The following is a 15,692-nucleotide window of genomic DNA, read 5'->3' on the forward strand; positions in this document are numbered from 1 at the left end:
GCCTCTGACTTAGCCTCTGACTGACAGGGTGGTCTTGGGTAGATTACTTAACAGCTCTGACTGTTTTCAGTCATTTTATGATGGGGCCACTGATTGTTACCACACAAATTTGTTAGGAAGTTTCTGGAAATTGGCGTAGAAACATCAAGCACTTGTCTGGCATGCCTTATACCTGTCTTTCCAATACTGAATTCAAAATCTGCCTTTGTCCTTCCGTGGGAACCCACCAGTATCTCCACCACCAAATTCAGCTCAATAACCCGAGATTCTGTACTTGGTTTTTTTTTTTGATGAATGATACTTTTTCTTGTTCTTGTCTGTCCATACATCTTATATCCTTTCTTTCTTACCCATGTTTCTTTAATGGCAACAATTACAAACTGAGACAAAGGAAAGAACATTTTAATGGGATTTTAAAGACAGAGGTAGCCTATGCCATTTAGCTTGAGAGTAGTTTAAAATAACATAAAGCTGTCAAAATTAAAAGGCACTTTAGAATATTATGTGCCACTTTATATACCAAGAATGGCAACACTGTTCATTTGACTGAGCTGGCTGGAAGATTTGTCCTGCGTAAGTAACAACACTTACCATTCAAAGGAGCATTAGCACATGGGGTGGGGTCCACCTACACACTGTTACGACTTTGGAGAAGGAATAAATCACAATCCTTTGCCTGAAAAGCCCCCCTGCCAACAGAACACACACACACACATTTTGAACCTCTTTCCTTGATGCCTTCTCCTTTAACCAGCTGATTTGCTTTGCATGATACAGGTTTTTGGTGTGAGGGAGATGCGGTTTCTGAATCAATTGCCTTGACTACTACTTAGTTAATCTCTTACCTAAACAAAGCTTTAGGTTTCTCATCTTTGTAAAGGAGATAAACACCCTTATCTTGTGTGATTATTTTGTCTTCATGTTTGAGAAATAGATGTTTAAACAATTCCTGACATGCTTTCTTAATAAATATCTCATTTCTTACCTTTTTTTTAGGTATGTTGTGGGGACCCAGTGAATTAACCTGCTATATAGTGAGAGATAAGAATATAGAATTTGAGTCAGAACTGGTTTCAAATCTTGGCTGTGTCACTTACTGGCTGTGTGATACTGAGTGTTATGTAATTAATTAAAACAATTTCTTAATTTGTAAAATGGGAATAGTAATTCCTATTTCATGCAGTTGTGGTGAGGATAATGTAATATGCGTTATCACTTGCTCTGTATTAGACCTGGTGCCTACCAGGCATTATTAAAACGCTGTTCCAATTAACAGTGGTCTGACTTATGTTCAGCTTCTACCAAGATTTCTTCTAAACTAGATTTTAAGTTTCTGGAGAGTGAAGGGCCACATTTTACTCCTTCTTTGAACTCTGTCAAACCTCCTAAAGTAGTGCCAAGTGTGTTAAGTCAACATTTGTTAGGATTATACCCAGTAGAATAAACCCCTGAGATTCTTTGGACTACCTACCTGTCAGCCACCACTCTGAGATGATCAACAGGAGCGACTTGTAATGGAAGCTGAATCAAATTAATGGGGTTTCCAAGTATAATGCTACCACAGTTGTATTATATGAGTAGAACTTTATGAAGGATTATGTAGTTGGCTCATATTTCTATAATATACACGAATTTATTCTGTACCTAGGCTGTAATCTATACTGCATTACTTTAAAAAATGTGTGTGGCCTACCATGGGTGTTATGCAATACAGCCCACTGTTGAGATGCTCTTGACAGGTACTATATGCTTTCTAATGACTTCATGATGATTAGTTATAAAGAAGAAATCAAAATATATAAAAAAAGAGAAGGAATTGAACATAAAAGGGGAAAAAGGGAAACAGGTTGAATAGATGGCAAATTCCACCAAACACTGCCTTGGCCAGGCTTTTCTAGACTTACATATGTTAGATTTATTTAGTATCATTATTCATGTTACATTTTGTTACTTTAAAATATTATCTTTATAAAATCATTAGAGAATCATACAGCTGGGATGTGCTTAAATATATATGCTAAATGTGCTAAAATTAATTAATTATTTGGGAGCATAGAGGGTAATTTAAAAACACCCTCTTAGACAACCAGGAAAAATAATTTTAGAAACCAAAATTTTAATATCCTTAAAGTTAAAACACACTGAAAATTTTTTTCAAATGCTTTTCCAAATCTTACTTTTTTCTGCAAGATTTGCTTATGTAGCCGTGATTGTTGTGATATTCTTTACAATCTTATCATTTGGTGCATTATCCCCATGAGGTAGATCTTACTTAACTTGTTATTGATAAATTATACATGACACAGAAATTTTGATGGTTTATTTTAGAATGTCATGAAATATGAAATAATTTGAATGGGCTATTAGGGTTTTAGGCTCTCCTTCCAGAGTAATTATTTTGAGTGATTTATGTGGTCTTGTTAATGGAGAAATTGGAAAGTTAATAGGTGTAAGCTCTAATTGCCTGTATATTAATTATTTTTATACCATGGGAGGTACAGGCTTCTAGTTCCTATTGTTACGTTTGTATATTTCTCTGTAAATCAAAAAGGCCTATTTTATCCATTCTTAGACAAATCAAATGTGATCCCTATTCTTTTCAGTTTGTGTTTGAAGACAGAGCAAAACTAATCATCATTATAGTGTTTATTGAAGTGAAACTTGCATATGTTTGTGTGAATGGCTAATAGACTCTAAAGGCCATAAAATTCAAGAATATTTGGAAAGATGGTTATGTGTCTCCTCTACAGTGTGTTTGTGACATTTGTTTGGGAGGTTAAAAAATCTGATTTAGTCCCATCATAAAGAATTTATTAAAAATTTAAAGATTTCTCAATTGCTCCTAAGTAAGATATGTGCTATGTAAACTTAACAAGAAAAAAAAGGTTATCTCTCCTATATTGGGCCCCCGAATTTCAATCTCTTTTTCATCTTTCTTTTATTGTTTTCTTAATTTAATTTTAGAGGGCTGCTGAAGTATCAGACTAATTTAGATACCCATCCTCCTGGCTGCATCCATCTTAATGGAACCAACCACAAGAATATTTACTTACCAGGGTATCTCCCAGAACATTCTCATGCATCTTTCCCCGGAGGACTTTCAAGATCAGAGGAGCTTACCCAGAACACATTTGTGCAGATCTGTATGGAAGAGCCAAGGTTTCAAGCTAATTTTCCACAGGTTAGATTAATTCTTTGTCCTTGATGGTCTCTGCAAAGTCCATGCTCCTATAACTACTGATCAGCATTGCATTTAAACATGTTTTTGCAGGTATAGAAAACAATTATTCTTGTAGAATAGAACATTTCAGGATGTTTGAACAGCAAGTTAGTGCTTTTTACTCCAGTATAGCCTACTGACAGTTCAAGGAGAAAGACCTATGATATTACAGAAATAGAAAATTCCTGCTTAACTGGCTGTATGGTATTTGCATAAGATGGCACTGGTGACAAATAGGTTTTCCTTATCCATGGAGAAAAATAGGTTGAATAATAAAAACAAAGGTGAAAGACCTAATCCTAATTCTAATTTTTATTATAGTATATATAGTATTATCATACAATATTATATATACTATAAATAATACATTATAAAATCAATTTATTTAATGTTTATGGATGCTAGGCACTGTGCTAAAATGCCCTGTAAGCATAATTCTTCCCGTATTCACAATAGGTCTTTGAAGCAGTTACTGTCATCCTGAGTTTCTGATGAGGAAAATGTGGCTTAAATACATAAAATACCTTAAGCCAACTCTACAGACTAACGTGTGGCAGAAGTAGAGTGTAAAACCAGGTCTTAGACCAAAATGCTTACTCTTGGAAAACGTCTTTCTTAAAAAGTCAGGGAGTAGTTTGATAAGGGCCCTAATCTTTCCACCTGGCTCTGGCAGCAGCGCTCGGGGGGAATCACACCCTTTGCCTATACCGAGTGGAAGTAGAGGAAAGTGACGTCAAATGTCTTTTTTAAGAAAAGAAGGGTCAAAAGGTAGAATCTGTCGATGACTTTGGAATGAGTGTGCCAGTCTTGTGTTCATTATTCCTAATAATAATGCTCTAGAGTTCTGTTAGACTTGACAGTTTTCAGAACATTCCTGGGCTCCCTGCAAATGCTGTACATTAGGCAGAGCAGGTATTGTGATTTTTACTGATGTGCAACCTGATGCTCGAAGAGTCAGCGACTGTCTCAAAGTTGCAAGCCTGCTGCACTGCGCAGCTTGTTCTGTGATGACTTTGCACAGTATGGGGCTTACTCCATATAGCAACAGGCATGATCTGTCTGTTTGGAAGGAGAAAGGTCTGGAATAACTGTGTAAATAAAGCTTTAAGAAGTGACCATTAAAATAAGTCTGGGTTGGCGGCCTCCAAGTGATGAGAAAGAAATGGCGTGCAATTGCAGGAGGGTTGGCCACATAGGCTTCTGCCCTTCTGAGAGTATGCTGTTGTCCTTAGGCGCACATGCAAAACTGCCATGCTTTTCATTTTCTAAATACTATCTTCTGTGCACATTATATTTATTATGTAAATGTAAACAAAAGTAAAAGTAGTATGCTATAAACATGCTTACTATAACCCATATTTCAAAAATACACATGTATATATTTTATATCATGTATACTTTATGTATATGTACACTCTGTGTATACATTATATGTATTAAAATGTGTAGGGTTTTCTCTTTTTAACAAATATTGGGGCTGGCACATTTTCTTTTAAAAATATCTTCTGATTTATTTGAACTTTTAACTTCCCTTTCTTTTATCTTTGTATGAAGATATTGTGTACATGCACTACCTATTAGTTATGTGCACAGAAAAATACATGAAACAATGTAATGCTTACCTGTTAATGGCAGCTATATCTAGGGCAATGGTTTGAGGCTAGGGTCTTGACATTACTTTTACTTTTAATTTTACACTTTAGTCTTGTCTGAATAACTTGCAGTGAGCATGTCATTTTTTATTCATTTTGTTTTATGTTTCATATTTTAAAATGAAAATTAAATATTACTACTGTAGTGAACCACAGTACAATCAGCAATTGGGCAGGATATAAAGATTCCTACAATTCAAGTATTTCTTAAAGTGTGTTTCAAAAATTCTCTATTAGACTTGGCTTTGGATATCTGGACCTTTGTGCCTGTATTGTGCCGAAAGACTTTACAGGTGTATCCGGAGCAACAAGCCAGTCACCATCATCTCGGTCATAAGTCATCCCTCAGATGTCATGGAAATCCGAATGGTCAAAGACAATTTTAAAGCAAGACCTGGCCAGGTGAGTCAGTATTTAGTAACTTATAAAATACTCTTTATCCTTATATAATTTTTGAAAATTAGCAGAAGTACCATCATTGGAATACTTGAACTTCTTTCTTGGTCACTTAAAAATTATGTTTGTTGCTTTTTAGTATATTATTCTACATTGTCCCAGTGTGTCTGCATTAGAAAATCATCCGTTTACCCTCACAATGGTAAGAAATTTAATTTTTGATTAAAAAAACTGTTATAATGAAAAACATCTTTTTCTTTTTTATATGTGTACTCCACCTCATTCTAAAAATCTTTTACGGCTGTCACAATACCCTAAATGTTTAAGTAAGGCCTTTTTTCCTACAAGAAATATAATTATCTGTTCAGAAACTTTGTAACTGTTAAATTTATTATTTTCTGATTCTTTATAATTCAGGAAGTAATATGTTTAAAACATAGTAAAGCTTGTTGATTCAAAATGCAGAAAATTTCCTAGGTGTTTGCAAATTTACTTTTTCGAAGTGGGTACCAAAATATAATATGTGCATTGATTTCTTTAGAGAGATTGAATTTTAGGGAAAAGAGGGTACTATGAGTTGAAGTGGAAGCATAAAAAAAAAAATCCAGGCAGCATTTAGAAAAGAAAAAGTCCAGTGTAATTGGTGTCCAGGATGTATATGAGGAACAGAAAGGAAAACAAAATTGAAAAATTAAAATAGAATAAAAAATGGTGGTGTGGTGGGGGAGGGTGGAGATCTGGCTAAATAAATGGAATCACCAAATATTTTTAGTCTACAGCACATTATTTAACATTATTTAACTTTTTTTTTCTTTATGGAAATAGCATGAGCCTATTATAAAAAAGTAAATAGTTCAGAGTATAGAAGGTAAAATAGGAACTTTTCTTTATTTCCCCTACTTCCTAATCTTTTTCTTTAGAGTTTGACATCTATTTGCCCAGAAATTTTCCTACATATTTGGCATATATAGGGCTATTTGACATTTGTTTGCTCTATCATTTGTTTTATAACTTGCTCTTTTCACTCAACAATATGTCTTGGACTATGTTCCATGTTACTATATGTGTATATGTGTCTCATTCCTTTTAATGACTGCATAATATTCACAGTAGGAAAGTACTGTAATTTCCTTAATATTCTCCATTGACGATGGAGATTAAGATTTTATTCAGTTTCTAAGAGTGGTAACTGAGAAGAACCACATATCTAAATAGATGCCTAAGATATGCAAATGAAATTGAACAAAATATGGTAGGGAATGCCGAAAAATAAGTGGTGTCAAAGTGCTGAGCTGTAGGGACAGAGTTGTCCTGGGAATGGGAACCACTTTCCAGATTTGATGTATTCATAAAGTTGATAATTTGGAAAGCTTGGTCAAGTCACTTCCTTTTTCTTTGTGCCTTTGTTTTCCCAGGGTAATATTGTGATAAAAACAATGCCTATTCATAGATGTGTTATGAGTTTAAATGAACTACTACAAGTAAAGCATGTAGAACAAAGCTTGGAACATGGAAAGTGTCAGGTACATGTAAATATATGTCAGCGCTGTTTACAATTTTTGTTATCTTTGTGAGCTTGCCACTCGAAACCTGCATTTTTAAAAAAATGTGATGGCAGAAAAAAATCTATATTTAAGGGATAAAAGGCAGAAACCAGCTTCAGTTGCTCCAAACTTTGCATTCTGTTTTTACTTATGAATGATTAAGGAAAGGTATTTTGGCATTTAGTGAAGTGACTAACAGCACTTCATCTCATCAAGAAAGATGGCAAGTGGACTACCTTAGGGAGGAAAGTAAGTGATACTTGTTTCTCCAGTAGATGGATGAGTGTTGTCCAGACACCCTGTCACCTGGCCCTGGGTAGGTGCTGATCAGAGTGAAAGGGGAGCTGTGTTCTCATGAGGAATAGTGAAAACTTGATTGCCTTCATAGGATATAAACCCGGGATCTCAGTCTTTGGACCCAGCTGTCATCAGGAGCTAAGTAGCCATGTCATGCCCTTCGTTCCTCTGGAATATGCACACCCTACAAGGTGTTTTAATAAGATTTCCCTTGTTCTGTGAAAACAGCAGGATGCTTGGCAGGTATATCTGATTAACAGACCTTTGTGTGCAACATTTCAGCTGAATCATGAAGCCATGATTGAAGCCACTACAGTCAGAAGCACTGAGCTTAGTTCTCTGAGTTGTCAGACATGTTTCCATTTCTCTGAACCCATACATTCCACAAACATAAAGTTGGTAACGTGAAGAGAAAGGGAAGAACGGAAAAGGGAGAAAATACACAAGTACAATGTTCTTCATTTAAATGGTTTAAGAAGTTTGCCTGATCTTGAGGTCGTACAGAATTTACTTCAGAAATTAACCTTCCTTTGTGCTTCATACTTTATTTTTTTTCCAGCTTTACAGAGATATAATTGAAAAATAAAACTGTATGTATTTAAGGTGTATAACATAAGACTTTATTTCAAAAATCATTTTATCACCACAGCATGAAAAAGAGAATATACATTAAGAAAGGAAGGTAGTTGCTGAATGTCAAATACAAAGAAGACACAGGTTTGTTTGTTTTTTACATAAGTGTTTTCCAACATACACAAAAGTAGGGAAAATAGTATAGTTGACCCTTGAACAATGCCAGGCTTAGGGTCACTGGCACTTCTGCACAGCTAAAAATCCAAGTACAAATTTGGCTCTCTGGAAATTTACCAATAGATAACTGTTGACAGGAAGCCTTAGTAATAACAGAAACAGTTGATCAACAAGTATTTTGTGTCATATATATTATATACTGTATTCTTACACCAAAGTTAGCTAGAGTAAATGTTTTTTCCAATTGTCACAAATCTCAACAACTTCTTTGGTATATTTATTGGTTTTGGATGGGACTGTGCAATTCAAATGCGTATTGTTCAAGGGTCAACTGGATAATGAAGCCCTATATACTCATCACACAGAGAGAAAATCCAAGAACTGTTCACTTATAGTACATACAGAGTTGAGACTTCTAGATCTAATCTTTTTCAGTTGTCCCAGGACCCTTTCCCAGGGAAAAAGGAGAAATGCAGACAAGAGTGGTGTGTAGGTCCTAATGGCTTTAAGGCCTCATGTCGCCTGACCTACTTTCCAGAAGATGTATGGCTGTAACTGTGGTAGCCTTGGAGATTGCTTGAGGCACAGATGGGAGGAAAGGAAAGGGGAGCAGGGAGTTCAGGGAGCAGACAGAAGAAAAGGAACTGGGAGTAGGGGAGAAAGAGTTGAGAAAAGGGGAACAAATTATAGTCATGTAAATGGGAGTGAGTATTCGCACAAAAGGCAAGCAAGTTAGAAGTCAGTCCCAGCTCTGTCACTTGCTAGTTCTGTGCTGGGGTCTACCTTTGGACCTCTCTATAAACCCGAGTTCCATCATCTGCAGAATAGCCCTAGCAGTGTCATCTGGAAGGGATATTGTCAATGTCAGCTTAGTGAAATAATGTGTGTCAAACCTCTGGCACATGATTGGTGGCCAGTGTTCAGTAACTATACTTTTATTACTCTTGAAAACAACTTCAAAATATTTGCCTTTAATTTGGATTATTGTCTTCCCTTCTGCAGTTAGGTTTTTTGAGAAGCAGGTACGGGACATGGAACATGTGGTTTTTCGACCTGAAAATGAGAAGCTCTGGGGATCTCACAAGTAGTCTCAGTCATTTGAAAATCTGTCATGTAGATGGAAGATTAGATATTTTTCCTTTGGGATCTGATGGTGCAGAAGTTAAGATTAATAGGTAAAAAGTTCTAGAAAAATAAATTTTGATTCAATATAATACCGATATTTCTAATAATGAGACCAGTAGAGAAACTTAGAAAACTATCGCACAGGCACGTTTGGGTGTTTGTGCTAGACCAGGACTTTCCAACCCTGGCATCATTTACGTATTGGGTCAGATAATCCCGTGGTGTGGCGTGCTGTCCTGTGCATTACAGGGTGTTTAGCAGCACTGCTAACCTCTGTCCACTAGATCCAGTAGACCCCTGACTTATGACAAGAACAGCATCTCCAGGCATTGCCAGGAGGGGCAGAATCACCGACAGTTGAGAACCACTGTGCTAGATCTGTAGTTGCCCAACATAGGCTAAAGTGCTTAAGGGCCCCAGAATGTTCCCCAAGGAGCCATTAAAAAAAGGGAGGATTAAGGAAGTAGTAGAGAAAATGAGAGGTCAGAGCTCCTAGCTTGTGTTCCGGGAACTCCAGTTTCACTTCAGTGAGAACAGCTCAAGAAAAACTGGTCTGCAGATGAGTACTCTGCACAAGTACTCAGATGAGCATTTTCACCTAAAAATAGTTTTTGTTTACTTAACTAGTATCCTTTCTGGAATTGCTTAAGGATGACTGTGGCTACTGTGAGCTTCTGAAATGCTGTCATGCATTGTAGACCTTTCAGAGACTTTGATTAATTTCCAAACTCATGGTTTTCCACATTTGCTGCCATGAACTCCTGAATAAGTGTTTGGAATCAAAAGTAAAGATAGGAGAGCAGTGTAAAGGGGAAAACAAGTTAATCAAGAGTTAAAATGATGTAAGAATATTCTCAGGTACTTGACATTTTGTGGTGTGAAGGTAAGAGAATAGAAACCATAGTACATTATCCTTAGAGGACAAATGTTGGTTCAGGGATGACTTTGGGAAGCAGGCTGTGTTTGGCTGGGTGGGGGAGGGACTGCAGAGCTTGTCGTCACCTCAGTGAAGCTCTGTTAGGTGCACAGCACTCCTGACTCCCCTTAGGAGCAGCCTGCTGCAGCGAGGCCTCCCGCCCAGAGCCCTGACCCCAGAGGGGCCCGGAGAGCCCTCAGCACAGAGGCTCTGTGTCCAGTACCTTCATTTCAGAAGATTCGACTTCAGGGGTGTGTCAGATGGAGGCAAAGAGATTGGATGCCTGGAGTTTTATAGTCATCACAGTTTTTCTTTGTTTCTTTTCTCAATTAAGAAAAATTTTGCCCTGTTTCTCCTACTTCTCCGTCCCACTGCTCCAGTTCTCTTAAAGGGACATGGTCCTCTGAAAATTCTCTGAGAATAAAAAATAGGAAAGAAAAGACATTTTTTGTGTGACCTATAATAGCTTGGAAAATACTGCTTAATATATATCATTTTAAGAAAGTCATAGTTCCTGTTGACATATTAATAATTTTGAGAAGTTCTTTAATAAACAATTCCATTAAATTGTATTCACCCATTTACTTAACATTTTCTGATTTCCTGACTTTTGGGTCATTGCATAAACTAGTCTCTTCACCCTGGGAACCAGTCTCTGCCTCTTCACTTACTCCTACTCCAAGCATTCTCTCTGCTTGGGCAACTCTGCACATCTTTGACGTATCATCTTAATGTCACTTCCTCTGAGACTCCCTCACTAACTTTCCATAGTAGGTTAAATTTCTTGACCTTTTTTTCTTATTAGCACCTGTGTACTCTCTTCAGCACCAGCATCATTAGATTATTTGTTTAATGTCTGTCCTCTTCCTAGAATCAAAGCCCCAGGAGCTCGTTCAGAGATGCATTCCCAGCACAGTGTCCGGTGCACAGAGTGACCCAATATGTATCTGTTGAAACAATGGAAAACTCCTTATATAAAATTAGCGTTTGGATCCCAGCTTGGGAAATACTTTATAGATTCTCCTTTCCCCCCTTCTTTCTCTAGCACACGCTCAATTGGAAGGTGAAGCTGGGAGAAAGAAACTGTTAGAGGCACCAAGGAGAAAAGGGAAATGCAGATGGCTGAAGCGGCTCTCAGTCAAAGAGTAGGCTTGCCAGTTGGGTGCTGAGTCTAATCTTAAAGGTTATGATGGCAATTTCTCTTTCATTGAGATGAGGAAGGGGAAATGTACGTATGGCAGAGGTGGTTGGGGAAAAGGCACCAAAGACAAGGGGAAACTATTTATGCATAACAGCTGGTCAGACACAGTGGGTCATTTTCTACCTCCTATTATCCCGCATTCTCAGGTCTAACAACATAAGACGACTTGTTCCTAGTTTCTGTCTGCTTCTTTGACAAATGCTATCACTATTTCTTAGGTTTGCCTAGTAACCTATAAATTGAAATGAGGTTTGATTTTGCAAGCTTAGGTTTTGTATTCAAATTCATCCATATTTTAAACATCATTTTTTGCATTTACATGTCATAGATATTTTAAATTGCAACAAAAGTCGGCATCCAAAAGAAGTTTTAGGACAAAGGAAATTCTTTCCATCAGGCCATCTGTGTACCCTGTACTATGTGTAGGCTCAGGAAACGGTTTGTAGCCTTCTCACATTTGGGGAAGATGGCTGGCTGGCTCACTCCTAACTCCCCAAGGGCAGTTTCTGTTTTCATAAGAGGGAAAAGAGACAAATCTTTCTGCTACCTAGGAATGAATTTGAGTAGAGCAAATATTTCTATGCTAAATTTTGCATTATGCTATTATGCTAATTTATTGTCTTTTCCTGCCATTTCTTTCTTTGTGTCCAATTACTTCTGTTTGGCACTTACATGTAAAATGCATGATTCTCAAACATTTTCACTGCTTATTTTCCATAAAGTTCCCTTTGAAATAAAGCAAAACAGCAATTTCCCATATGCTGATTCCCACTAAAAAGTAACACACGTTTTTACACACCCCATCTTTATCAAGGATAATCGTCCCTACTAAGTAAATGCCCAAGAAGTCCTTCCTTAAACTTTGAAAATTTCATTATTTAATAATTACTATATTTCTATGAGAAATGCATTGTTCACTCTATATGATGCTGAAATAATGTGGTTCAGAGAGATTAAGTAACCTGTCCAAAGTTACTCAGCTAGTTAGTGGTACAGATGAGATGCAAACATGTCTGGATGAAGGATATGTTTTGAGCTATTCTGTACTCTCCCCTGCCTCATCATCCCATCGATGATCAGGGCATCCCCGTTTCTGAAACTCCTATTGCTTTTGGATATCCTTCTTGTTGGAGTCAAACAACAGAAAACTACCACTTAGGAGAGACATTTACCTGATACTATAAAATGTATTTTCAAGGGAAATATGCAGTTGAAATTCTGGATGTCCATACGACTATGCTCTTCTAATACTGTTGAGAGTTGAAAGTCATGTTCCCCTGCTAGGCATAATCTCATATTTATTTTCATGTACTGTGCCAATGCAAGCGAAAAAAATCAAATCAATAAAATATATAACAATTACAATTTCAGTAGTTTGAATTTCATCTCATTTTTAAAAACAGAGATTAAGCATTTAAAATTGACAATTCAAAAAATGAGTACAGAACATAAGGCAGAGAATCACCATAGTATTTTTCACAATTTCAGTCAATGTAAAGCTAAGTTTTGAGTAATGGCTTAAATAAGAATCCAAAGGTTGGAGTTCTAATCACTTAAAGTGTTTCCACATTTCTTATACTTGACATTGATTTTCCTACACAAGGAAGACATGCTAATCTGGTGGGCTTTCTCAGGGAGTTGTGATTATTTTCTGTGAGTGCTGGTTAGGGCAGAACCATCAGGCACATGTTTGCTGACAGGACTGATGGAGATCAGAGGGCTTTATGCAGTGGTAGACCAGGGATTTTGGAATCCTACAGCCTGGAGTGGAAGTCTCGATCCTCCACTTGGTACTATGTGACCTTGGACGAGACAAGTGACACACTTAACCTTGAGTTTACTTCTTTATTAAATGTGGATGATAATAGTAACTTCTCTATGGAGTTACTCTAAATACTAATTAGAAAAGTATAATCAAGTGCTAACCATGATGCTTGGCATATAGTAAGTTCTAAGTAAATTGGAAGTTGTTAACGGTTGTTTCAAAGAATGACTGGAGAACCAAGACCGGGTTAAACTGATTTTTTTTTTCCTCATCATGCGCATAACTAGGCTCTGGCCACAGACTGGTTTAAAAACACTCACTGGGGGGACCGCTGATTTGCTTCTTCTGGTTTACTGGCCTCAGGAGAAATGTTTTAGGTTGGGTTTCCTGGGAAACAGTCTTGGAGGCAGGGATATTTGCAAGCAGCCTGTGCAGAGCAACACCTGGTAAGGAGTAAAGCACTAAAGCGCAAGTCAGATGTTGAACTGTGATCAGAGCTCACAGAGGCCTCAGAAGTTCTGACGGGAGCTCTAAAGGTAAAATGAAAATTCAGAATTGTCCTATACTAAGGCTGTCTTGCCAATGGGTTTCAGCCTTGGGCAAGTTTGCTATGGATTCAGTGTGACCAAAGAAATTGACAGCAAAACGTTCTTTGGGGTGAAAGGGTTTATTACCCGGCTTGTTCTCTGACAGCACATCGAGCACTAACGTCTCTGCCCCCGCCCAGAGCAATGGGCCAGCTCTCTATATAGCACAATAATAGCTTATTGCCTACAGGTGTGGAAGCGGCAGCCCAGCAACAGGCCAGTTACATCATCAGGTGGTTTAAGTTCAGTGAGGATCCTGGCCATAGGAACTCTCATTTTATCCACAAAGGCCAAACCTTGTTTTCTCTCATTGACCAGTCAGTGGAATTGGTCTGTCTCCAGGGAGAGGCCCTTAGACATCGGTGGGAAAGCTTTCTTCTGTGGATCATCTAAATCCTGGGGCAGGGTACCCTCTCAGTAGTGAGTTCCAAGCAGGAAACACTAAACAACCGCTCTGAGATTTAGGAATCAGTATTTTGATCCTGAAAGTTGGGAGGAGAGGGGGAAGGAACATGATAAATGACATTTAAATAAATGTAGGTAAGTTTTATATTTGTACACTAAAAAATGTATAAAATAGCATATTAAAATATACCTTTAATGAGAAAATTCTTTTTAAAACTTGAAATTAAATATGAGGCACATATAGATAAACTATAAGCTATCTAAAGTCATTGAACTTTAAAAACTTGTAGTCTGAACACAAACTGGGTGACCATATTTTAAGTAACATATTTGATGACAAAGTTGGGTCCAAAATGAAATTTTCTGATTCTGTTCCCTCTTTAGACCTTTATTGGCTTAGAATGTAGGCAGACTTTTACATTTTGTTCTTCAACATATAGTGGGATCTCTAATGCTCTGGAATTACCAAAGTTTGGATTTTCTACCAAAAAAAATATTCTGTTAAGGTATGTTATCACCTAATTTAAATATGTAAATAAGCAGATTAAAAAAAAAACTTAGGAGAGCTTGAAAACTGCTTACCATGAAATGGTGCATCTCTTAGAATATAACTGAGGTAGACATTAATCATGTTCATTAATATATTTCATGAATTCTCAACTACAGAACTAGCACATAATCTGCTTTTTTATGGAAATAATTGACTGAAGCTTGCATGACTACCTCTATATCCTTCCATTATTATTTTTATCCAGAAACACGTATGTGCTTTCCTAACATCTGTATTCTAAGTTGTGTGATTCACTATTTTTAAGCTTGGATAACCTGATTTCACATATTTTTCCATGAGTCAGAGGCAAGTCTAGCTGTTAGTTTATTATTGTCTGTACTTTCACATAGCGTGCCTGCACTGGCCATCATTTTCCTGCTTTGTGTTTTTAATCTCTAAACTAGTCACTTTAATAGTCTTTCCAGTTTTCAGTGAAAACCAGACAAGAAAGGCCATGCATCTCTTAAATATTGGTGACATTTTTTTTGTAATTATTATATTTTTAATTCCACGGGATTAAATACAACCAGGAAGTCTGCATCAGCTGTTTTGATCTTGGGTCTTGATCTCATCTATGTAATTCTTAAAAATTGCCTTTCTCTAGGGTTTCATTAATCTTTTGCTTGGACAGCTTAGATACTCAGCTGGGATAGATGATAGATTAACAAGGCAACACTGTGTTTTAACCATGGATCAGACACAGTGGGAGAAATTGCCCCAGAAGTTCACTCATATTCATAAAACATAACAGGATATCAGAATTCTCTGAAAATTAAATATCTAACTGCTCTAGTTGGCTTTTTTCCAAGAGAAAAGAAAATATTCCTTTAGTGCCTAATGAGAATCTGCATGATAAATATGAACTTAAATAGGTCAGTGTATTCAGAGAAAACCAACTGTTTAATATTAAACTTGATTTATTCAAGCAGTATTTTTGGATACCTCCTTTTAGCTAAGTACCAACAAGAAAATGATGAATAAAAGCTCCTTTCTTGACTCACATCTCCTTCTAGCTAGTACCCCATTTCTCAGTTCTTTAATTCCTTTCCTCTCATTCTTTCTTAAGCCCACCAGTTTTGTGCCCATAGCACCCTACTAAAATATTTCCAGGGTCAGCTATGACCACGTTATTGCTGAATCCAATGGCCACTTCCCAGCCTTCAACAGAATTGACCTGTCATCAGAATTTGACCATTTACTTTATTGAACCACTTTTTTCATTTTGCTTCCAGGACATCCATTTAGCTAGTTTTTCTCCTAATTTTTACTGTCTTTTTTTTTGCC

At 36.9% G+C, this 15,692-nt stretch overlaps 1 protein-coding gene across 7 annotated transcripts in view; it reads left to right on the forward strand.

Annotated features, from left to right (window-relative positions):
* NOX4 (NADPH oxidase 4) overlaps positions 1 to 15,692 on the forward strand; it is a 155,451-nt gene that overhangs the window by 55,647 nt on the left and 84,112 nt on the right. For 6 of the 7 annotated variants that reach the window (XM_036923258.2, XM_036923251.2, XM_036923254.2 and 3 more), the window contains 3 exons: positions 2,965 to 3,181; positions 5,110 to 5,274; positions 5,408 to 5,470. In XM_036923258.2, coding sequence (XP_036779153.1) covers positions 2,965 to 3,181; positions 5,110 to 5,274; positions 5,408 to 5,470 — 445 coding nt within the window. The remainder of the gene's footprint in view (positions 1 to 2,964; positions 3,182 to 5,109; positions 5,275 to 5,407; positions 5,471 to 15,692) is intronic. The other variant, XM_036923252.2, reaches the window with a different exon arrangement.

The sequence above is a fragment of the Manis pentadactyla genome, chromosome 9 (genome assembly GCF_030020395.1).
Source record: "Manis pentadactyla isolate mManPen7 chromosome 9, mManPen7.hap1, whole genome shotgun sequence".
In the NCBI taxonomy this organism is placed as follows: domain Eukaryota; kingdom Metazoa; phylum Chordata; class Mammalia; order Pholidota; family Manidae; genus Manis; species Manis pentadactyla.